Genomic DNA, 25,990 nt, shown 5'->3' on the forward strand with positions numbered 1-25,990 from the left:
AAGCTAAGCATAGCTACAGTACCAGAGCACAGTTTGTACAGCTAAATGCCAAGAAAGCTATCTTCAATAAATACTTTTTCTTGGACAAGCCCTGTGATTATGGTCCTCAGCACTGTGGCACTGGGAATCTAAGTACTGTATGAGTCCCTGTCTGGGATCAGACAGGCCTGGAGGTGGGTGTATTCAAAATCTGGTGAAGAATGGAAAGTGTTTAATGTTTAATTAAAACTTGCTATACCATCACTTCTGGGGGGGAGGAAGGTCATGGTGACATACAAAATAATAAAAACATAAAAGAATAAAATCAACACTCCATCAATACAGCAGGAAAGAGTCCATTCCACAAACTTACAAACACAGCCATACCACAAACTTACAAACACACAAGACAATTGGCCCACAAAGACCTTAGGGAATTGGAAACTGGGCGTCAAATAGCAGATGAAATTTATTATGGACAAATGCAAAATGATGCACATTGGGAAGAATAACCTAAATCATAGTTACCAGATGCCAAGGTCCACCTTGGGGGTCAGCACACAAGAAGAAAAATCTAGGTGTCGTAGACTATATGTTGAAACCTTCTGCCCTTTGTGTGGTGGCAGCCAAAAATGCAAACAAGATGCTAAAAATGATTAGAAAAGGGGTCGATCCAGTTCTGTAGTCACCCAATCAAAAAATTCAATCAAGTTCGTTTGGCACGATTTACCTTTAGTAAAGCCATGTTGCCTCGGATCCTATAACCCATTAGATTCTAGGCAGTTCGCTATTCTTTCTTTCAGCAACAGTTCCATTATTTTTCCAACAACCGAAGTGAGGCTTACCGTTTCCCGCTTCATCCCTGTGACCACTTTTGTGAATAGGGACCACATCCGCTGTCCTTTTTTCTTTCACATCTAGATCTTATGGCTCTGTTTACTGAGCAGTGGGAGACTTCTGAGAGTTTCTTTAGACTGACTTAAGACCATGGCTAAGCTTTATTCTATGGCACCGGATTTTCAGCAGCCTTTTTAGCAGTCAGGTGGATTCGGCAGTGGCTCAAATGACCAAATATACTGCCCTTCCGAGTGAATAATAATAATAACTTCTTATATACTGCCACACCACATAGTTCTGGGCAGTTCACAACAAAGAGGACTGTACAATCAGTGAAAAAATACAATTAACATAGAAATACATTCAGGAAAGGTCAAAATTATAATACATTAAGATAGAATATCAATTTACAAATTTGCCATATAAATCAGTTTTCAACAACTTTCTAAAAGACAAATAAGATTGAGCCTGAGAAATAATGGTACACAACCTAGAATTCATTTTGCCTGCCTGAAATGCAAATGATTTATTGAGAAATCTCTTATAACGACAAGATTTTATAGCCGGGTAAGCAAACAAATGATTTCTTCGGGTAATCTTGTTTGGTTTATATCATTCAAAACGTGAGCCAAACCAAATAGAGCCTTGAAACAAATACAACCAAACTTAAACAATATTCTTGCCTCAAATGACAGCCAGTGTAGCTGTTGATGGAATGAGCTAACATGGTCATATTTTTTCAGATCAAAAATCAAGCAAACCGCTGTGTTCTGGATGATTTTTAATCTTTTGCGAAGTTTTTTTTATGAGAAGTTATGCTGAAAGATTTTTATAAGTTATGCAGAAAGATTCGCAGGACCATAGGGTGGACATTGTCTTGAAGTCATTTTTTGAAGTGGCTTCTTCAGGCGCAGTGGTTAAAGCTACAGCCTCAACACCCTGAGGTTGTGGGTTCAATCCCATGCTGCTCCTTGTGACACTGGGCAAGTCACTTAATCCCCCCATTGCCCCAGGTACTTTAGATAGATTGTGAGCCCACCGGGACAGACAGGGAAAAATGCTTGAGTACCTGAATAAATGTATGTAAACTGTTCTGAGCTCCCCTGGGAGAACGGTATAGAAAATTGAATAAATAAATAAATAAGGTTTCGGCAGCTGTCTCTTTTGTGGTGCATGCTTGTCACAAGAGGTTGCGTTGAAATCCCCTTTTTTAAAAAAATTCTTTATTTATGATTTTCAACTATTGACAATTTTACAATCAAAAAAAGGAAAAACAGTCTACAATAGAAAAACATATCAATACAATGTATTACATTGTCTACTCGTTATTCCAAAAAAGAAACAATACTTTAAATTTTCAGATTGTAGTTAGTCCACCAAATATGGAAAAGAAGCTGAAATTTAACAACATCAGAAAAAGAAAATAAAGTAAACTAAAGATGAGACTATCCAGGTCCTGAACTTGGCTTTACTGAGCTAATAATTGGTAACATATCTCAAGAAATAACAAGTGAGTTGTCCTTTAGCGGAAATAAATCTGGATAGTTGCTGTGGCTCATATCTGTTTTCCTTAAATACCAAAACACATTTACAAGGGTACCTCAGAACAAAGGTTGCTCCCAGTTGAAGAACCTGAGGTCTCAGTCAAAAACTGCTTTCTTCTCCTTTGGGTAGGATGAGATATATCTGGATACATTCTTATCACATTGGACAAAAAGGGAACATCTTTATGTTTAAAAAACAGTTTGAGCATCCATTCCCTATCAGAGTCTAGAGCAAATTTTACCAATAGTGTAGCCGCAACCTGGACCTCTGCATCCAACTTCTCCAAGAAATTAGATATGTCCAAACTATCAGCAGATAAATTCTGTTGATTAGGACTTTGAGACTTAATTCGTCTAGGTAAATAATATACTTTGGAGAGAGGGGGATGCGAGGTCTCTGGTACTTTCAAAACTTCATTCAAATATCTTTTAAACATAGCTAGTGCAGTTGTCGGAAATATTTTTGGAAAGTTAATAATTCGAAGATTACACCTCCTGATAGAATTCTCCATCATTTCTTGTTTAAAATGCAAACTTGCACTATCTTTGACCCAAGTCAAAGCTTGTGTCTCCAGAGTTTTTATCCTAGTTTCTATATCATTCGATTTATTTTTCAAAGTGGTTATTTTAATCTTCAATTCCAGGTTTTCAGAAAGCACTGTAGTATACTTTAAAGATAACTGTTCCATCTGATTCCCCAAAGACATTTGTAGGTCAGAAATTTCCTCCTAGAGAGACTCCATATTAAAGACCTTAGGTCTCCGTAAAGGGGCAAGCTCAGTTCTGGGCCCTATCATGGAAACAACAGTACCTCTTGCTGCAGTATCAACCGCTGAAATAGGCATCAGGTTTCCTTGAGCTTGTTCCGATCTCCCCGCTAACTGCACTGTTGGTAACTGAAGCCCCTCCTGGCTCTGTTCAGGGACAACCAATCCGCCCTTTTGGATTAACAGGAGAGCGTCCTGAGTCGGTTCAGCTGACAACAGCTCCTCTGACGCTACAGAACAAGTAGGTGGACACCGTTCATCCGGGGACAGTGTGGCTCCCTCAAAGGAGAATTTGCGCGCTTCAGCCTACTCGCTCACTTCAGCCGAGGCAAAATCCGCTGGTTGTGTCGTTCGGGCTCCCCGCTCCACAAAGAAATCCATCGGACCGGTCTGTACAACCACTGACTCCTCCGGGAAAACCCAAAGCTTTGATTTGCACTTCTCCATTTAGGCAGCAGGGAAATTATTCAAAAAAGACCACGCTGGCGTTCCCCTGCAGACCTCAAGCCTCCATCTTGGTTTAGCTCCTCCCCTCTGTTGATTGTGTTGAGATTTCCTTTACAGAAGATGATGCCTGCCTCAGCTAGTGCTAGAGGAGGTAGATTATGTTGCTGATGCCTTATATAACCTCATGAGGGTTCTAGGCAAAGTTTCGGCTTATGCTGTCTCAGCATGCAGAATACTCTGGATTCGCCACTGGGCTGGAGATTCAGCCTCCAAGGTGACTCTCAGCAGAAATTTTTTTTAAGGGTCAAATGCTTTTTGACAAAGGGTTAGATGACCTTATGGCCAGTGTGACGGACCGCTGCCCTAAGTTCCTCCTGGATAACGGACCCCGGGAGGAGACCACAGTAATTTTCATCTCTCTCATAGGGTTCGCCAGAATTCCACAGGCTCCTATGGCCAAAGATATTCCCAGAGCTACAGACCATGTTTTAGCAACCCCAGTCACCAGCAGGTTTGGGTTTTCACATCAGCAATTCTCCTAAGAAGTCACAATGACACCAGGACCCTGCTGCACCTCCTCGTATTGGACACCAGTTGGGTCATTCCATGTCAAGTGATCACATTCTTGGAAAGTGCCCTGCATGACCATCACGGATTTTGATGAAACTTCATATGCAGAGTCCATCATGTCTCAAACGAACTTTGGTAAAGTTTTAGTTTCGCCTGTAGAATATTTGTGGAGATATAGCCATTTGTTTGACCCCATACTGCAATGACATACAGTACGACAGTGACATTCTGACAACTTTGAGACACAATATCTCACGAGCTATGTTTCCAAAAAAACTGAAACTTAGCTACCCTGCACAACTTTTGGAGCTCTATTCAGTGCTACCAATAATAATTTTTGTCGAGCACTGAGTGAATGGCTGAATTACAATAAACTTGGCTGAAAAAATTAGTGCTCCAAAAAAAGTCAAAGTTTGACATTACTTAGCTCCCACAATAATTGAGTAATAAATGTGAAATTTGGCGCATAATGTCTCAGTACAACGTTGTTTTCAAAAGTACAATTTCAACCTCCAAGCTCTTTCCATTAGTTTACAAATTAAGTGTAAAGTTGCTAATTTGTGTAAAAAGGCCAAAAATAGGGTATTTTCAGCCTGCTTTTACAGAAAAATACCTTTTAGAAACTCTTTCAAATCAGTCTCATTAGAAAGAGCATATTTCAAACCCCCTAGAAAAGTGGACTTCATTTTTCAACGCAGGTTAACAATGGCTGAAAAAGGGGGACAAAGTTGGGAGACGTTGCCATGGCAACAACCTCTATTTCAACATAGTTCTGTCATTTTTAAAGTTACAGTTTTGTATTGACATAGTATTACTAATACTCTATTGCGTTGGTCCATGGTGACATTGTCACTACCAGTTCAAGAGTTTGAACTGGCAACCCCATCGCCATAGGGGCCATGCCCGATAGCTGTACAATACCGCCACGGGTGGGCCACTTCGTCCAGGTTCCCAAGCCTCACATTTGGTTTCTTTGTCAAGGTTCCAAAGCCTTTTGTTGGTATCTTTCTGGTTCCAAAGCCAATGATTAGGGTGTCTTATCCTAGGTTCCCAAGCCTAAATTGGGTATCTTATATGGTTCCCAAGCCCAAGTGAAGTCCACTTTGTTGGCATCGATTCGTTGGTATCCATTTTAAACTGAATTAATAATAATGTGGATCTGAAAAAGAAAACAAGTTGTAATTTGTGATCTGCATGCAACAAAATTATCACCTCAATTTCTAGTTAGGAATAATCATTAATTAAGAACACTATAATTGTACCCAAAGCTTGAGTAAAAATAAACAGGGAAAAACAGTGTGAAAAGTGACATAATTGTAAGTTGAAACGTAGGCCGTTGCCATGGTGACATCTCCCAACTTTGTCCCCCTTTTTCGGGCATTGTTAACCTGCGTTGAAAAATGAAGCCCACTTTTCTAGGGGGTTTGAAATATGCTCTTTCTAATGAGACTGATTTGAAAGAGTTTCTGAAAGGTATTTTTCTGTAAAAGCAGGCTGAAAATACCCTATTTTTGGCCTTTTTACACAAATTAGCAACTTTACACTTAATTTGTAAACTAATGGAAAGAGCTTGGAGGTTGAAATTGTACTTTTGAAAACAATGTTGTACTGAGACATTATGCGCCAAATTTCGCATTTAAACTAAACTAAACTAAACCTTGGGTTTATATACCGCACCATCTCCACGAATGCGGAGCTCGGCACGGTTTACAGGAAGAAAGATGAGAGAGGAACTACAGTGGAGAGATTAAAGAGTTAGGTGTAAAGGGGGAAGGTGAGAGGCCTAAGAGGGGGGAAGTGTTACAGTTTTGAGAATAGCCAGGTTTTTAGGTGTTTGCGGAAGAGTTGGAGGGAGCTTGAGGTTCGGAGAGGGGAGGTGAGGTTATTCCAGATCTTAGTGATTCTAAAGGGGAGGGATGACCCAAGTTTGCCTACATGCATTTATTACTCAATTATTGTGGGAGCTAAGTAATGTCAAACTTTGACTTTTTTTGGAGCACTAATTTTTTCGGCCAAGTTTACTGTAATTCAGCCATTCACTCAGTGCTCGACAAAAATTATTATTGGTAGCACTGAATAGAGCTCCAAAAGTTGTGCAGGGTAGCTAAGTTTCAGTTTTTTTGGAAACATAGCTCGTGAGATATTGTGTCTCAAAGTTGTCAGAATGTCACTGTCGTACTGTATGTCATTGCAGTATGGGGTCAAACAAATGGCTATATCTCCACGAATATTCCACAGGCGAAACTAAAACTTTACAAAAGTTTGTTTGATACATGTGGGACTTTGTGCATAAAGTTTTATCAAAATCCGTGAGGGTCATGCAGGGAGCCCTTGATCACTTGACATGGAATAACCCAGTTGTCAGAGTTCCTCCAGGAGTGGAAACTGATCTCCTTGGACCAATGGGTGCTGGACATCATAAGGGAGGGACACAAGATAATGCTTTCTTCTCCCATCTAGATTTATTTTTGGACTTTCCTGCGATGAAGCTGGAGAAAGCATTTAAAGGTCAAAGCTACGCTGCAGTGTCTCTTAGCCATTCAGGTTGTAGAACTGGTTCCCGAATATGAATCAGGCTCCGACAGATACTCCTTATACTTCATTGTGCCAAAGAAAGACTCAGAAGATTAGAGGCCCACCTGGATCTTAAGTCAGTCAGTGCCTTCTTGCAGGTCATTGCAGGGATCATTCCATTCAAGGTCTGTGGATTCATTGTCGGAAGAGCTGGTCGATAAATCATCTGGAGCGCCAGGCCATATGTTTGACTCTACAAGCTGTCTAAAACACCCTGGAAGGAAAAGCAGTAAAGGTGTTTTCTGATAATGCCACAGCAGTAGCATATGTAAATTGACGGAGAGATACCAGAAGTGCCTCCCGTCAGTCAGGAGGCTCGGATGCTGTTCTGGTGGGCAGGAGTGCATCTCCTGGCTCTTTCTGTGGCACACGTGGCTGGTGTGGAAAATGTGCAAGTGAACTTTCTTAGTCGTCAAATCCTTGGCCCACGAAAGTGGTTGCTCTCAGAGCATTTGTCTCATTGTGAGTCACTGGGGCGGACTGATGATGGATTTGATGGCTTCAGCCAAGAACTCCAAAGTCAAGCATTTCTTAGATTGAACAACAGAGACAGGAAGCTTAGGATTGGACACGCTGCTTCAGCCCTGGCCTACTGAAGAGCTCCTTTATATCGTTCTGCCTTAGTCCCTGGTGGTTTGAGTCATATGTAGGATCACGAATCATCCAGACCTGGTGATTCTAGTGGCCCCAGATTGGCTCCACTGTCCATGGTATGCAGATCTGGTCCATCTTCAGAGAGACGAGAAGCTCAGGCTTCCACATCATAGGGGGCCTCCTACAGCACTATGGACTTAAGGCAAGGCTCTTGAGCACAAGGCCTTAAGTCAGCGTGGATACTCTGAAGTAGTGATTGCCACACTTTTGAAGTCTAAGAAGCCTTCTACTTTGGCAACTTACATCAATGTTTGGAAAGCTTTCTGGTTGTGGTGTGCCAGGGACTGGATAGAGCTGTTGTCTGCTCTCATCCCGGTGATCCAAGCCTTTTTGCAGGCAGGTCTGAAAAAAGGTCTGGTAGTAGCTTCCCTCAAGGTCCAGGTGGCAGGACTTGCATGTTTCAGAGCGCAAACCTGTTCCATTTTGCTTTCAACTCAACCCGATGTAATCAAATTTTTCAGGGGGACACTTTGTCTGCACTGCTCCTGCGTTAACCCTTTCTGATATGGAATCTCAATGTGGTTCTGAAAGGGGTTTGCTGTGGCTCCTTTCGAGCCGCATAAATACACATCTCTCTTGGACTTTACAGTCAAAACAGTGTTCCTAGTGACGATTGTCTCAGCCAGGCACATTTGGAGTTGCAGACTCTCTCTTGAAGCGAGCCCTTCCTCTGGATTACGGAAGCTGGGCTGTCCCTCCGTATGATTCCTTTCTTCCGAAAGTACTTTTGGAATTCCATGTCAACCAGGAGGTTTGTCTGCCTGCCTTTAGTCCCACTGGGTCAGCTGAAAAGGATCAGATCTTACGGAAACTGGATGTCCACAGGGTCTTGCTTCACTACTTGGAGAGAACCAGTGACTTCGGTCTTTCCAATCATCTGTTTGTCCTGACTAACCAGTCCAAGCGGGGCAGGCCTGTGTCTAAGTCCCCCATTGCCAGGTGCATTCACATGGAGATTTCCTCAACTTACATCACCGGGTGGCAGGCAGCCACCGGCATCTCTCAAAGCTCATTCAATTAGAGCAGGGGTATCAAAGTCCCTCCTCGAGGGCTGCAATCCAGTCGGGTTTTCAGGATTTCCCCAATGAATATGAATGAGATCTATTAGCATACAATGAAAGCAGTTCATGCAAATAAATCTCATGCATATTCATTGGTGAAATCCTGAAAACACGACTGGATTGCAGCCCTCGAAGAGGGTCTTTGACACCCCCTGAACTAGAGGTATCGTTGCTTTGTGGGCAATTAATGTGGCCAAGATTTCTAGAGTAGCCACTTGGTCGTCTCTTCATACCTTGACCAGATTTTACAGAGTGGATGTGGAAGCTTGGTCAGATGCTGCATTTGGGGCCTTGGTGTTGCAAGCAGGTTCTTCTGTCCCACCCTAGACAATTCCATTGCTTTAGTATATCACCATGAGTTTGCAATCCGGAAGGGACATAACAGAATGGAAGATTAGATTCTTACCTTTGATAATCTTCTTTGTTAGTCCCTTATGGATTCTGTACGGCCTTCCCTCTCTCCTTTGTGTATCGCCTGCATTTTTCTGCCTTTCGGGCCTCCAGATCTGAAAGCTAGCAGCTGGCATTATGGTGGAAATCGAGTATCTCCCGGTGCCCAAGTCTTCCCTTGGGTCCGCCAAGATCTATGGCCGCCAGATCCAACAGCCGGCGCACTGTAGCGTGCACCTTGCTGGCCCTGTCTGGTTTCCCTCGGAAGAGGACAGAAAGAGGTCTGCCAGCGGCCGGAAGAACTATAGTCGAAGGCCCTCCCTGAGTACCTCTAGGACCCACTGGAAGGAAGGCCGAAAGCCACCCTCTTGGGAGAGACAGAAGATCAGGAGTTGAAAGACTTGGTGCGCTGCACCTGCAAAGCGAGGTCTGGAGGATACTCTGAAACGCTGTCCCGTAGCAGGGGGTCTGGCATACTGGGTGAGGTTCGCTAGAAGGGATGAAAATTCTGCCGCCCCATCCCCTAGTCGGGCGAGGTAGAGCCAGGAAGCACCTTTGGCTTTGACTTTGGTCCTGCACACTGGCCATAAGGTCATCCAAACCCTGGCCAAACAAGAGCGAGCCTCTAAAAGGCAACTTGCTCAGCGCAGCCTTAGATGAAGAAGGACCCGACCACTGGCGAATCCATAACATTCTCCTTGCAGAAACTTTCAAGATATAGAGTGTGTCTGCCAAATAATTCACCCCAGACACCAGGAAGCTGAGGTACCGAAGAACAACCTCTTCAGGATCCTGATGAAGTTTGGTATGACATGCCTGGGCCACAAAGGAAGTGGCTGCCACAGCCCGCACTCCCGCCATAGTGGAAACAAAAAGACATGTCCAGCAAAATCCACATGTCTGTCCTGGACATCCTTCAGTATAACCCCCCCATCAGAGGGCAAAGAGGAACATTTAGTGACCTGAGCCACTGCCGAATCCAACTTCAGCGGGACTAAGTGCTTGGAAAATTCAGATGCCATGGGATACAACTTAGCCATAGCCCTAGCGCACTTCAGGGGATCCTCCGGGGCCTCCCAAACCTCCAAAAGCATTTCCATGTAGTCTGGAAATGCAGTGTAAAGTGGGAGCTGAGAAGTGATGACTGAACACTCTTGCCTGAACTGCTGAGTCTCAATCAAGTTTCAATGTCCACAGGGACTCAGAGATAAGATTATGGCGGAGGCTGGACCTAAAGAGCCTGCACACCGCCTGATTCTCTCCCAGATTGCGGAAATCAGTGTTCTGGGCATCCCCTAGATCTGCTAAGTTAGCTACAGCAGCTGACCCCGTCGAAGAGCCATGCGACAGCATCGGCATAGAAATTGACGCAGGTACCGAGGCAATGGCAGGGAGCTGCCGCTTGCTTTCAGGTGGACCAGTAAGGGAGCAAATGGACATGCTGGAATCCAAAGGCTGAACAGACTGCCGCACCAAAGTCTGAGAGGGAGAGACAGGCAAAGTCCTTTTTCTCCTAAAAGCCTGATGCATCATATTCACAAATTCAAGTGGAAATTAGTCACCGGCGGCAAGAGTTGATCCGCGGGACTCAGGTTTGGAATGTTTAGAAGGCTTATGAGATTTTTCCCCCGGAACTGTGCTTGTGTTTCGCAAAAGTGCCCTCCTCACCCAATTTTGGCGTCCTAGACGCTGGAATCGCATCTCCAGTAGAATCGGAGGAAAGCAGGGCCTCTCCGGAGGAGGATAGTGTAGAATCCATGCACGGCTGCAAATCTACGAGTCATCTTCTGCATTTACGGAATGAATCTATGCCATCCTGTCCTGAGGTGGCTATCTGTGAAGTTTGGAGCAAAACTGAAGCTTCTAAGAACAAAAAATATACTTTTAAAAACTTTTAAGAAAATCCAAGATAGCCGCTGCGGGTGCCGATTTTGCATTAAAAACGCACAGGAAAAATGGCGATTTTACAATATTACAGGTGGGGGCACCTAGGCATGCAGGGAAACCACCCAAAACCCCAATTTCAGCACCCCCCAAAATCACCAAACTCTGTGACTCACAGACACCAACCACAGAGACCTGTGCTGCAATGAAAGTCTATGGCAGCCTGCAATACACAGTACAAGCAAGGAAATCTGGATTAATCTGGATTTTTCAGGTCTTCTGACCACCTCACCTTCCCTGTCACCACAGATCATGACCACAGGACGCCTCAGGGAAATTAGGGAAGACGCGATCTGGTTCCAATCCCGGCGTATCTGCACAGAACTGCAGCAGCTTGCGCTCTACCCCTTTGCGGACGAACCAGGGGAGAGATGGCTCCTGATCCAATCTGCAGGCTGTCTAGAGGGCTTACTGCAAATTAAGCTTACAGAGCACCCTCCAGAAGCAGACATAATTTAAAATGTCTGCGATCTCCCGCCGAAGGATCACTCCCACAGAATTGATCCGCAGCACTCGGGCAAACCTGCAAAACAAATCAAATAAAGAGTAGGAACTGAAAACAAATCACAAGTAGAAGGAACTGATTTCACCCATGTAGCGTGGCTGTAGGATCAAACAGAGCATGACAGGAAAATACCAGGCAGATAGCCTAGAGGGGAGGGAACAAGTTTTAGTAGTCCTGCAGCCGAGGCTAAAGAGGATGCAAGATCCCACGAGTTCAGCCTCCAGAGGAGATTTACAAGAAGGAAGATTAGCAGAGGTAAGAAACCTAATCTTTCATTGGCCAGTGGCTGGAATAAAGCTGATTGAATTGTCATTTCTGACTGGGAGTAGTTTTTGTTTTGCATTGAATGCACATAAGTTACCTTACCTGTGATGACCCTATTAGGTTAACAACTAGCCATTCAAGTCCTGAAGGGATCCCTTAGTTAGAAGGGACACGCTGGGCCAGTATGCCTATCCCATACTTTCTTGAATTCAGATAAGTCTCTCTCCACCACTTCTTCCGGAGACTGTTCCACGCATCTATCACCCTGTCATCAGCTGTTTGTAAAACTGAAAGTGGGTTCCCTGGTAGCTCAGGTAACTAAACACACCTCTCTCCTGAGTGAGAGAGGAGTAGTCTTGAAGGATGTGCAGAATGGACATGATTCTGAAAAGACAGTTTGAGACATTGTCCTAGGTATTGAGGCAGCAACTTCATTTGTGACCTGTGCCTGCCATACCAGATTGCAGAGGAGTTCCCCCCTACCCCACCCCAGTGGATGATGACCCTACCACCAGCTTATTCAGGCAGGGGGAGGGGACTGCTGGGCAGTGGCAATTCTTATGTTCTTATGATGCACCCTATTATATTATCAGTGATGAGCAATATTTCTATTTATTCTATCCTGGCCTATAGGATGCTCTAGATCAGGCAATGGATGGGAGTTTCAGTATCCAAGGCTATGCTTAGTAAGCTGCCCTTCAGAGGGTAGATGTTATTTAGTAAGGGCTTGGACAAGCTCATGGCCATTATGACTGACCATTAAACGAAACACTTACTGGACAGCAGACCACAACCCCCTAGAAGAGCAAGGTGATCTAATTTTTGAGGTTCACAGTGTTTTAGGCAATTCACAAGTGGAGCCTTGAAAAAGAGAGCCTATCAAGGATCTCAACAGAGGTTTTCTGGTGCCCGATGAACAGTCTTCTGGCTCTCACCCAGCATCAGCTGTCAAAAAGGCACAATGATGCCAGGGAACCCTCCTACTGATAGAGGAAAGGCTGTCATACTATGTAGAGGCCTAAATGCAAATCACAGTGGACCACTGGGTGCTCAGTATCCTTCAAGAAGGTTATAAGCTTGAATTTGCCCATCTTTTGCCCAATTTATTCGTGACCTCTCCAGCAGGAAGGCTGGAGAAAGAGGGCAAAGTACTCGCAACCAGTGTTCCCTCTAAGCGGGCGGGTGTTGTGAGCAAACTTTTTTCACCGTGAGCCAAAAATATCGGGCGCCAGCAAGTTATGAGCCAACTCGCCCGATTCTCCTCTCGCCGCCCTGCCATCTGCCGTACGCCTCTTCCGATCGTGCGCTGTGACGAGAAACGTGTGCGCTGCGATGTAATATTTTGTGCGCCAGCGCACGCCAGCGCAGCTTAGCGGGAACACTGGTTCAAATGGTTTTATTTATTTCCCCAAATTTATTTTTGTTATACGCATTGAAAATATTTGATATTGCGTTTAAATCAAAATCTCAATAAACTTGAAACGAGTGCCCGTGAGATTGTGGGAGGGTTAAATACTCAAAACTTAGAAGTTTTTGCTACGCCAGCTTTCTGGTATCTTTACATACAGTGGCGTACCTAGCATATGTAACATCCGGGGCCCATCATTTTTTGGCACCCCCCCCATCTGTAAGAAAAACATGATTTTTAGTAACAAACCACACGTCACACATGAGTACCTAGGAAAAGGCAGCATCTTACATATTGCAGTGAGCAGTACATCAATACACCCATTGTAAAACTAAACAAGCCAGACCAGCACAGATCAATCCTACACCGTCAATCCTAACAGAAAACCATGTCTTTCGAACACACAGAACACAGAAAACACCTTCGCCTAGTAAGGAATATGTAATCACAAACTAACCCCTCCCTCTTTTACAAAACTGTAGTGTGGATTTTAGCTACGGAGGTAACAGCTCTGATGCTCATAAAATTCTGAGCATCAGAGCTGCTACCACCAAGGCTGGTGCTAAAAACGCTTCACAGTTTTGTAAAAGGGGGGATAAAATAAAAATACATAGACAAAGGTTAAATTGAACCAGCAAGAAGCTGGACTCTGCATACAATGCTTCACAGAAACAGTGACACATGTCTCCTAAAGCAATAAATAAATAGAAATTTTTTTCTACCTTTGTCTTCTGTGGTTTCTCCTTTCCTCATCTTCTTGTAACTCTCTTCCTTCCATTCACTGTCTGCCGTCTCTCTTCCCCTATATGGCATCTTCTCTCCTTCTATGCCCCTTCCAGAAACTGTATGCCTCCCCCTTCCATCTCTCCTTTCACCCCATTGGTCTGGCATCTCTCTCCTCGCCTTCCCTCTCCCACACCTCTCCTCATAGTCTGGTATCTCCCCTTCCCTGATTCTCTGGCATCTCTCTCCTTTCCTTTTCTTCCATCTTTCGCTCCCCCTCCATGCTCTCACATCTCCCCCTTCCTTTTCCCTTAGACTGGCATACCTTCCTCCTATGCTCCAAGCCCTGGCATCTCCTTTAATTCCCTCCCTCATCTTCCTTCTCCCTCCAGCTGGGTACCGCAACACTCTTCCCTGCAGCTCTGCACTTCCCCACAATTGCCATGCTTCGGTTCCTCTTCTTCCTTCCTTCCTCCCCCCCCCCGCGGGACCCTGCGGCACCATCAACTCTTACTCCCTCTAATGTCGGCCCTGCAGCTCCAGACTTCCTCGCACCTTCTCCCCTCCCCCTTTGGATCGCTATTATTTTAAATGTTATAGCCGCGGAGCTGTATCCATCAGTGGAGATGTCTAACCTCGGCCTGCCCCGGAACTCTTACTGCAGCAGCCGCCCGTCTAGGCAGGAACAGGAAGTCACTGTTGCAGTCAGAGTTCCGGGGCAGGCCGAGGTTAGACATCTCCACTGATGGATACAGCTCCGCGGCTATAACATTTAAAATAATAGCGATCCAAAGGGGGAGGGGAGAAGGTGCGAGGAAGTCTGGAGCTGCAGGGCCGACATTAGAGGGAGTAAGAGTTGATGGTGCCGCAGGGTCCCGCGGGGGGGGGGGGGGGGAGGAAGGAAGGAAGAAGAGGAACCGAAGCATGGCAATTGTGGGGAAGTGCAATCCCCCCAATGCGTCCCCTTACCTTACCTCCCCTTACCTTTGCGACGCGTGTGTGCGCTGTGAAGAGAAACTTTGCGCTGCGATGTAATATTTTGTGCGCGAGCGCAGGCCAACGCACCTTAGCGGGAACACTGCTCGCAACAGTACATCTGAAAGACATTCAAGCTATAGATCCCATTCCAGCCAAAGAATCAGGCTTGGACATACACTCCATATACATCATAGTGCCAAAGAAAGGATTGGATGATTGGAGATCCATTCTGGATCTCAAGGTGGTCAGTGCAACTTTGAAAATACAAAACAATACAGCTTCTTATATCTCATAATTTTCAACAGAATTATTGTGGCTTACAGCAAGAAAGATTAAATTTGTGATTCCAGATTAAAGTGTTCAGATGTGGAGGGGCATAATAAAAAAAAAATGTCTAAGTCCTCTTTTAGCCTAAGGCCTTAAACGTTGAAAGTAGAAGCAGGGAAAATGTCCATTATTAAAAAAAATGTCCAAAAGGAGGAGGTTTTTTTTTTTCTTTTTTTTTTTTAAATCTTTATTCATTTTCATATCTTACAACAAGTGTATAATAATCAATCAGAAAAATTTTTAACAAATCACTTGACAATCTTACTTATAATCATTAAAATATAAAAGGAGGAGGTTTTGGTTTTTTTTGATAATGGCCTGCCTCTACGTTCAGCTGTTTAAACACCCAGACCACCACTACGTCTAAAATTATACTATATAATCAACCTAAAAAAAGGCTAAGCCCTAAACGTTCAAAACAAGAGCTTTTAGGTGAAGGAGGGACCTAAGACAACTGGGCCAATTCTGGTTGGCTGAAGTGCCTCAAGCCCCACCTGTGGGCAGGGTTTGAGCCGCCTGGGCCAATCAGGCCCTAAGGCCAGCCATTCCCGTGATGGCTGGCCTGTCGGACGGGCTTGGTACCCGTCTGTCCGACCAACTTTTTTTAAGGTACGGGGAAGGGGGTGGGGGGGTCGTGGGGTCAGTGGGGGGGTTCACGGGTTGGCGGGGGGGTGGTTGTGGGGGGGAGTTTCGTCGAGGCAGGAGGGCCTGGGATCCCTCCTGCCCATATTTTAGTGTGGGGGTGTGTGGATTAGAGGGTGTCACGGGCCAGGAGGGCTTGGGCTCCCTCCTGACCGGATCGTGGTTGGGGGAGGTGGGGAGGAAGATCGCTTGGCCAGGAGGGCTTGAGCTCCCTCCTGGCTGGATCGTGTGTGTGTGGGGAGGGGGTGGAGGGGAGGAAGATTGCGGGGCAAGAGGGCTTGGGCTCCCTCTTGCCCCGATGTTGTAAGGGGGAGGGCTCATCGCTGCAGGAGAGATGGCTCATCTCTCCTGCTGCGATGATGATCGCCTACACCCCTCCAAACTGCGGCACTTCGGGGTGAGCATCGCCGGCAGGGAGATGCCATGCCCCGATGCTCACCCCGAAGTGCCGCAGTTTGGAGGGGTGTAGGCGATCATCATTGCGGCAGGAGAGATGAGCCATCTCTCCTGCAGCGATAGGCAGGTTGCTGGGGCTGCTGAGTTGCAGCGATCAGCTCAGCGGCCCCTTTTTCGGCACTTATACCTGTTTTGACTTGGTCTAAGTCAAAACGTATAAGTGCCGACTAGGCAACCTGTCAAATGTTTTGGTTATACCTGTTGTACGCCTAGGTCTAGGTTGGCCCACCGCCCGCCCTTTCCCCTCCTCTAAAAACGTCTCTTTTCTCTCTGTGCGTTTAGAGGCAGGGGAAAGGCCTAAGATGGTTTTAGATACGTATTAAAACCAGCTTTGATTATAGATACTTGGACGATCAGGCTTTTGGATCGTCCAAGTAGCCATTTAGGCCACTTTTTAGACGTTGTTTTTTGTTTTTTTTATTATGAGCCCCTTACCGTAGATAGTTCAGAGTTTGGTGAGATAGCGGATAGCATTCGTAACTACAAGGGGAAAAGGTATGTTTTTAGTCGGTTCCCCATGGAGACAGTCTGCTTGGTCATTACGGTGGTAACTCCAGAGAAGTTCCTGGCTTTTCTGGATTTAACAGAAGCCTGCCTTTATATTCCCATCTTTCTGGAGCACAGGAAGTTCTTAAGATTCTACATGCTGCACAGGTTTTACCAGTGTTCAGAATTCCCCTTAGTGCATCTGTACTTGGATGATTGGCTAATCAGAGAGCCTTGTCCCTAGCAGAGAAAAAGCGATGCCCAAGGTGGTCCAGGTGTTACAGAACCTGGGCTTGATCATCAATTTCTGAAATTGCTGCTCCATGCCTGTGGTGTCCAAGGTAGTGGCTTCTGGAGAGCATCTGTTTGAGCCGACCAGTGGGTTGAGAAGACCAGTGGAACAACAGTGTGTCCTGCAGGTGACACATATGTGCCTTCGCCAAGGGTCCACTTCTATGGTCACAGATATTGACCCGAGCACTTGAAGGTAGTGCTGGCATGGCCAACATACCCACTATTTATTTGCAAAGCTTCAGTCTGCATGCCTCTGGAAGAACGACATGGCCCTCCGCTATGTTGAAGTATAATCCCAAGTACTCCAGAAATTTTTCAGTGAGCCTGCTTACTGTCTCAAAGAAGAACGTCGGTTCTCAGAAAGAAGATTCTTATGTCAGTCTGATTTTAAGAAAAGGAAGTCATGTAAGAAAAGAAAAAGCACTGGGGTATTTAGGGCTCTATAAATGGTTTCACTGGTTGATATTCTGCTCTTATAAATTGTTGTTGTTCTATATGGTTTTTTGTTAATAGTTTTCATATTTCCCCATGCCCTCTGTTCTTATCTTTATAGGGGCTTTCGCCCACTTTGGTACAAACTGAAAGGGGCTCACAGTGCACTGGATGAGGAGGAGGAGGATTTGAAAACTGTGATTGATCCCTTCTGCACAGCTTGCAGGTTCAGATTGAATATCCATCCGTCCAGAATGACACACCTATTTATAAGAGAGAAGATTATCTTTCTACTCTCTTTTGAAAGCAGTAGAGTAAGACTCTTGTTTTCTTACACTATTTTATTCTGTTGTTTACAGATCATATCACCAGAGACAAGTTAGAGCGAATTCTTGCTGTCATCCAGGGATCCAATCACAGGGCACTTATTATGTATGTATTTCCTTACTGTTGGGTGTCATGGATCGTGGTGCACTGCTCAGAGATATGAACTTTAGGGCAGCGTTTCTCAACTACTTCAAGCCAAGTACCCCCTAAGTATAACAAATATCAACCGAGTACTTCCGCCCCTGACCCCACCCCCATAATAATAGTACGAATTGTAATGCAACTTCTTCTATCCTTTTTTTCATATATACAATATAATCTTATTAATACATAATGGTCACCACAAAATTAAAAAAGCACAAAGCACACTACGCAGAGAAAATCTTAATTATCATTTATATTTGTGGGTTTTTTCAAAGAGGTCAAGGCAGATGACTAAATTATGCAATGTCACTTCAGTAACAACTATAGAAAAATAGATAAATACAGTGCAAAATATAGACAGCAGATATAAATTCTCAAAACGGACACATTTGATCACTAAATTGAAAATAAAATCATTTTTCCTACCTTTGTTTGATGATTTCATGAGTCTCTGGTTGCATTTCCTTCTGACTGTGCAGCCAATATTTATTTCTTTCTGCCTCCAGCACACTTCCTCTCCTCCAGATCTCATTCCCTTCCCCAACCAACATTTCTCTCTGTCCCTCCATGAGTCCAACTTTTCTTCCTCTCTCCTTCACCCCCATTGCCAACATGTCTCCCTCTCTCTCTTACTGTGCTTCTCTCATTCCCTCCCTTGCTGCAAAGGGAGTGGGGAAAGAGAGAGAAAGATCCAGGGTGCATCTCTCCCACTCCTTCTACTGCCACATCCACATCCAACATTTCTCCCTTCTTTCCACCAGTCCAACATTTCTTCCTCTCTGCCTCCTGCATGCTTCCTCTCCTCCAGTGTTCTTTCCCTCCCCCTCCATGAGTCCAACTTTATACTCGCCCCTTCCTCTGGGTGACATTTTTCCTTCCCTTCTTTCTTCCCTCCCCATCCATCTCTCCATGAGTCCAACACTTTCTGCCTCCTGCAGGCTCTCTCTCTTTCTCCTCACCCCTTCCCTCAAGTGTGACATCCATCTTTCCCACCCCCCAGACCATCTCTCCCCAGCCCCACTCACATGTTTTCTCCTCATGCCCCATTTCTCCCTCTCTCATCACTCTCACTCATCCTGCAACAATTTTCCTTCCTTCCTTTTCCCCATTCCCACTCACAACTCTCTCTCCATGCACCATTTCACCTTCCCCTCCAGCGTGCAGCACCTTTCCTTTCCTTTCCCTCCCCTTCTCCTTCAAGTTCAGCAGCACCTTTCCCTTCCCCTCCCCTTCTGCCAGGTCCAGCAGCACCTCCCTTCCCTTTCCCTCATCCTTGCCCTTTCCCTTCCCCATGTCCAGCAGTACCTCTCCCTAACGGCAGCTCACTGCGTGCTTTTAACTTCCCCACACAGCTGCCGCTAGCGTTAATTTAGCCACGGTTTCATCAGTCAGCCTTGGGGCCTTTGCTAGACCGGTCCGCTTCCGATGATGCAACTTCCTCTTTTGTAGGAGGCGGGCTAGCCTAGCAAAGGGCTCGAGGCTGCCTGATGGAACCATGGCTAATTAACACTAGCGGCAGCCAAGGGGAAGTTAAAAGCACACAATGAGCTGTCGCTAGGGAGAGGAGAGGTACTGCTGAGCTGGTGATTCCATCAGGCAGCCTTGGGGCCTTTGCTAGTCCAGCTTGCCTCCGATGATGCAACTTCCTCTTTTGTCAGAGGTGGGCTAGCCTAGCAGAGGTCACACAGTAAGCAGCTGCTGCTGCTGTTTGGGGAGGGGGGGGGCAGGAGATATGTCCCGGCAGGAGGAAGGGAGATATACAGTGCCGGCGCCGCATACCCCCTAAAAGCGGCTCGTGTGCGTACTGTGTGTTAAGAAATACTGCTTTAGGGCACCCTATGTTTTCCCATCACATATCTTGGAAATGCCTACCTTAGGGCACCATTGACTGGACAGTCAAACATGCTGCCGACTTGTGCATGCTATTTGCAAGATAAAATAACCCTGAAGTATATTTTGGGCATATCTGATGCCTTGTTTTTATTCTAGAGGTGCCTTTTTAACATTTAATATGCTTTGTTTCTTATTCTTCAGCTGTTTACTGGCACCCAGAACCCAGGTGCAGTAAGGAAATTAAAGAACTGAACCAGCCTAATATTTATTTTTTCTTCTTCTGCAGGCATTCAAGAATTGATTTAAAGAGCCAGGAGGCATATGAGCTAGCTGTGGAAGGTCTGATTCGCCCTATGGAAAAATCTCCTCCCATAATTACAAAGATCCGTTGCCTTCACTTCACTCCTCCAGAGTTCACATTAGGTATAGCCCTGGCTTTTTTATCTTATATTTGTAGAAGTGGCATTCGGTACCCACTAGGCAGAGCTACCTGCTCCCAGTTAATATCTTCAGGCTTTCACTTGTGGTTTACACACTAAAACAGTAACAGTATTTAGCATATAAGGATATCTTGGTATCCCTGCTTGTGTTATCATGGATCTTTCTGATCTGCCTCTTTTTTTTCTTTTCCATCCTTCTCAATCTTTGTTAAGTGCGCTTAAATATTGGCAATATTTTAGTTGCTTTTTGGAGAATTCAAATATCCATTTCAGTCTCAATATAGGTGGAAATACTTTCTGTGAACTAGAATAACACTGGATTCAATGTTAACCCAATCAGGGCAATAGGTAATTAGTGAAGACTTTCAGTACATTTCTATAACAGGGCACATTTACACACACAGATGTACAGTGTACTAGGACCAGAGCAGTGTTTCTCAACTTCAAGCAAAGTACCCCCTGAGTCTAACAAATATCAACCAAGGATCACTCAAGCTCCACCCCAGACCTGCCAAAGCTCTGCCCCAAACCCCGCTCCATACTAATTGTAATACAATTTCTTCTATTCATTTTTCATATACAGTGGTACCTTGCTTTATGAGCATAATTCGTTCCAGAAGCATGCTCGTAAACCAAAATACTCATATATGAAAGCGAGTTTCCCCATAGGAACTAAGGGAAACTCGCTTGATACGTTCCCACCCATCCCCACCCCCCTAGGCCAGCGGTGCTGTTCTACCCCCCCACCTCCCAGAACCGGCATTGTTGCCCCGAAGGCCCCCGCGTGATCCGCACCCCCCCCCGCGATCCGGCAACCCTCCACTCGCGTCACCCCCGTCGTGATCAAGTTTCAAGTTTTATTGAATTTGATAAATCGCCTATTTTATACTAAGCGAGCAACAATTAAAAAAAAATGCTATACATAGCTTTAAAAAAGGTACATAAAAACTTCAGACAGACAATACGGACAGACTAGAGAACAATGGGATAGGATAAAGTGGGTTAAAGTTACATATTGCGTTACTCGGAGGAGAAGAGAGTGAAAATATATTAGTGGGGAAAAAAAACATTGGGGTTGGGGGTTTAGAAAGTCATATTGAGGGAAGTTGAGAAAAAAGAAAGAGGGATTATTTAAAATTGCTGATTAAAATTAAAAATAATAATAAGTGAGAAGGTTTTAAATATTAAAAGAAGTTTTAAAAAGGAAAGTTTTTAGGTTAGATTTAAATAAGTTAAGGTCTTTAGTTTCTCTAATGTATAAAGGAAGGGCATTCCAAGTAAGGGGAGCCATGACTGAAAATATGTCATGACGTCTGGTTCCGATGATCTTTAGGGAAGGTACAGTAAGTGTTCCTAAAGCAGTTGATCTTAATGCTCGGGATGAGCTATATGGAATTAACAGTTGATCTATAAATAAAGGTTCATTATTGAGTAGAGTTTTGAAAGTTAAAAGTGATATTTTATAGGTTATTCGTTGATTAATTGGGAGCCAGTGCGAGTCTATTAAAAAGGGTGTTACATGGTCGTATTTTTTGCCATTATGAATGATTTTAACTGCAGTATTTTGTATTATTTGTAAACGTTTTTTTTCTTTTTGTGTAATGTTTAAAAAGAGTGAATTACAATAGTCTAATTTGGACATGACCAAAGAGTGTATTAAGATATTCAATGATTTAGGTTCCAGAAATTTAGACATCGAGCGGATTAGGCGCAAGCGAAAAAAACAGCATTTTACCACATTGCTGATATGTTCGTGGTACGTGAATTTATCATCAATAGTGACTCCTAGTAATTTTAGTGATGATACTATGTTAATTGGTAGGTTGCTTATTAGAAAAGGCGCTGACAGTGTTAATCCTTGCTTCATTGGAAAAAATAAGGCTTTGGTTTTGGTAATGTTTAATGCTAATTTGTTTTGTGAGAGCCAGTTTTTTATTATTTCAAGTTTTTGATTAATTGCAAGTATTTCATTGGAGTTTTCAGGATTAAATGAATGAACAAGCTGAATGTCGTCAGCATACGCATAAATAGTGAAACCGATAGATTGGCTCAAACTAAGTAAGGGTGAAAGAAAAACGTTAAATAGTAGCGGAGAAAGAATGGAGCCCTGTGGGATTCCATAATTATGAGAGAATAATTTAGAGTTTGCATTATTAAAATTTACAGTTGAAGAACGATCAGCTAAAAAGGAAGTGAACCATTGTAATGAAGTATTACAGACACCTATATTTTGTAGTCTGAAATATTTTGTGATCTGAAATCCCCCAGCACCCACCCGAACATGCTTCTTACCTCCATCTGGCCACCGGCACCAATGAATAGAACATGCCGGTGCCCGAAGATCTGCGTCCTCTTCTTTTCTGGGCCTTGAGCATCTGCGCATGCTCAAGGCCTTCGCATTCACGCTCTCTCCAAGATTCTCGGAGATGTCAGAGAGAGTGTGAATTCGAAGGCCTTGAGCATGCGCAGATGCTCAAGGCCCAGCAAAGAAGACGCAGATCTTCGGGCACCGGCATTTCCTGTGTGTTGGTGCCAGTGCCGGTGGCCAGATGGGGGTAAGAAACATGTTCGGGTGGATGCTGGGGGATTTCAGATCGCGACAGGGGGTGCGATGCGAGCGGGGGGATGCTGAATTGCGTGGGGGAGGGTGCCGGATCGCGGGGGGCGCTGCTCGCAAATCGAGGCAAGCTCGGTTTCTGAGGCACCGATTTTGCAAATGTTTTGCTCATCTTGCAAAACACTCGCAAACCAGTGCATTCGTAAACTGAGGTACCAATGTATACGCAATATAATCTTATTAACAATACATAATGATAACCACAAAATTAAACTACATAAAGCACACTGTATGCAGAAAAAATTTTAATTATCATGTATATTGTTTTTTTCAAATAGATCAAGGCATATATGCCTTTAAAATATGCAATGTCACCTCAGTAATTGCTACAGAAAAATAGACAAATATAATGCAAAATATAGACAGCAGATATAAATTCTCAAAACTGATACATTTCAATCACTAAATTGAAAATAAAATCATTATCCCTACCTTTGTTGTCTGGTCATTTTATTTTTCTGATCATCTTTTCCCAGTTTCTGCTTGCACTTTCTTCTGTTTGTGCTGTTAACTGTGTTTCCAAGGCTGCCTTATCCATTGACCTTTTTCTCTCCTTTTTCACTTTCTGTACTGCATCCATCTTTGGCATTAACTTTTAATATTTCAGCATTTTTCCATTTTTCTGCTTTCTTCTCAAAATCTTCTTTTCCATGTCTTACCTTATCCCAGGACAAGCAGGTAGATATTCTCACAAGTGAGTGACGTGATCCAACGGAGCCCCGATGCGGACGCCTCATAAGCAGTCTTGCTTGAAGAAACTCAAAGTTTTGAGTCGCCCGCAGCATGCATGCGCGAGTGCCTTCCCGCCCAGCACAGGGCGCGTCTCCTCAGTTCTTACTTTTCCGCGGAGCCGAGAAGTCCATCTTCGATTCTGCGCAAAGTTTCCTTCACTTGTGCCTTCTAAGTCCGCGGTTTTGGGTTTATTTTCTCATAATTGCTGCTTTTCGTCGTGTTTTGTTGTTTTTCAAAAAAAAAAAAAAATTTCTTCCCTTCATTCGGCACAGGCAGGCCACGTGGCTGCAGCTCCGCGGCTTCGATCTTGCGGCGGAGCTTTTCCAGTCTATGTCCCGGCCTGCTACCGGTTTTTAAAAGTGTTCCAAATGCCAGCGCGCGATTTCACTGACCGACCCTCATCGACGCTGTTTTCGGTGTCTCGGGCCTCAACACCTCCCGAAATCATGCCGGCCTTGCTCAACACTTACAGCCTGTGCTTTCAAGCGTTGTTGGAGCAGCTATACAGCATGGAGTCTTCAATGGAGCATTCGGCATCGAAGGGTGCTTTACCTTCTGCCTCTCCTGAGGCTCCCCAGGCTTCCACATCTTCTGCTCCGAGCCTCATCAAACCTGCTTCGTTTGGACTGGCTCCGTCTTCAACGCAGGCTGCGGTGCCTTTCTCTGTCTCCTCAGGTCAGATAACGCAGCAGCCCATTCCCCCGGTAGTGCTCAAAGTGCCCAAGGCTTCTAAGTCCAAGCACTCTCACAATGCCTCGAGGGAGCATGAAGCCCGTGCAGGTAGTCCCGTTGGAGACACGGATCCATCCTTGCTGGCTTCGTTCCAGACCTTACTTGAAAAGCAATTCATTCAGCTCTTTACCACAATGGGGCCGAAGCTTCTCTCTCAAATCCAGCCTGGGCATGCGGAGGTCTCCCGCGAGGTCGAGCCGCCTCCTCTGCCTCAGCCGTACACACACTCTCTACAGGGAGCAGAGTCTCTGCGAGTGTCTGGTCTGGCATCGATGCATGCATCGCAAGGAGCAGAGTCTTTGGCCATGCCTCCATTGGAACCGATTCACTCGATGCAAGGAGTAGAGTCTTTGCGAGTGCCTCCCTTGGAACCCATCCACTCGATGCAAGGGCTCGAGTCTTTGCGAGTGCCTCGAGGTGCTTACAGCCATCCACCTCTGCTTCGATCCACCGCTTCCAGCCCCCTCCAGTCTCTGGGGGCCTCAGCGAAGACATGCTCGCCTCATCTGTCGAGGCCTGCTTCCAGGCATAGCTCACACCATCGATCGAGACATTCTTCGAGGCATGCCTCGCCTCATCGGAAGCAGCCTTTTCTTCAGTATTCACCATCGGCTACTTCACCTCCTCCTCTGCCGGAGCTCGAGGACACGATGGGATCCTTTTCCCCATCTAGATTCCTGTCCTCATTGGACCCAGAGGCCTCGACGTCCTCGAGTCCCTCTCGAGGCCAGGCTTTGGCTGACCAGCTGTCTTTTTCTTCTTTTCTCCGTCAGATGGCAGCTGATTTGGACATTCAACTGGACACTGGGTCAAAGTTTTCGAAGGAGTATCTCGAGACAATGCATCTCCCTCAACCTCCTGCTGAATCCTTCAAGCTTCCTCTTAACAAGCTGTTGGATCAGACCTTTGTCCACTGTCTGGAGACCCCCTATTCCATCCCCGCTGTTCCGAGAAAACTGGATGCCAGATACCGCACGGTTCATCTTAAGGGGTTTGACGGTGCCCATATATCCCATCAATCCCTTTTGGTGGAATCTTCTTTGAAGAGGTCGGGATCCGGAAGGTTCGCCCCCCACATTTCGCCCCCCACATTTCGCCCCCCACATTTCGCCCCCCACATTTCGCCCCCCGACACATTTCGCCCCCACACATTTCGCCCCCACACATTTTGCCCCCCGGATGTTTCGCCCCCACACATTTGGCCCCCACACATTTCGCCCCCACATTTCGCCCCCACACATTTCGCCCCCGACTCGGAGCGCAAATCCTTACCTCGGAGCGCTTACTGTTGTGAGTGCGAGAGAGGCTTGGCCAAAGTGAAAGTGAGACAGCGTCCTGCGTCCTGCGAGAGCTGTGCGCGAGCGAAGCCAAGGGGGGGAGGGAGTTGTGTGGGGGCGTAGGGAGTCGGAAGGGATGAAGGGGGATGAAGGGGCATCGGGGCTTGGGTGCGAAGGCGAAGGCGAAGGGTGCGAAGCCAAGGGGGGGAGGGAGTTGTGAGCGCGAGAGAAGCCTGGTGATGAAGGGGGATCGGGCCCAAGCTCAGAGAGAGAAAGCGGAAAGGGATGAAGGGGGATCGGGGATTGGGAGAGACAGCGCAAAGAGATGAAGGGGGATCGAGGGGGGGTAGGGAGTCGAAGCCTGGGGATGAAGGTGGATCGGGCCCAAGAAAGGGATGAAGGGGCATCGGGGCTTGGGTGCGAAGGCGAAGGCGAAGGGTGCGAAGCCAAGGGGGGGAGGGAGTTGTGAGCGCGAGAGAAGCCTGGTGATGAAGGGGGATCGGGCCCAAGCTCAGAGAGAGAAAGCGGAAAGGGATGAAGGGGGATCGGGGATTGGGAGAGACAGCGCAAAGAGATGAAGGGGGATCGAGGGGGGGTAGGGAGTCG

General features: G+C 45.6%; 1 protein-coding gene across 6 annotated transcripts in view; it reads left to right on the top strand.

Annotated features, from left to right (window-relative positions):
• Positions 1 to 25,990, top strand: part of TRUB2 (TruB pseudouridine synthase family member 2) — a 78,570-nt gene that overhangs the window by 33,809 nt on the left and 18,771 nt on the right. For all 6 annotated transcript variants that reach the window (XM_033961125.1, XM_033961121.1, XM_033961122.1 and 3 more), the window contains 2 exons: positions 17,642 to 17,714; positions 19,873 to 20,009. In XM_033961125.1, coding sequence (XP_033817016.1) covers positions 17,642 to 17,714; positions 19,873 to 20,009 — 210 coding nt within the window. The remainder of the gene's footprint in view (positions 1 to 17,641; positions 17,715 to 19,872; positions 20,010 to 25,990) is intronic.

This window comes from Geotrypetes seraphini, chromosome 10 (assembly GCF_902459505.1).
Source record: "Geotrypetes seraphini chromosome 10, aGeoSer1.1, whole genome shotgun sequence".
Lineage (NCBI taxonomy): Eukaryota > Metazoa > Chordata > Amphibia > Gymnophiona > Dermophiidae > Geotrypetes > Geotrypetes seraphini.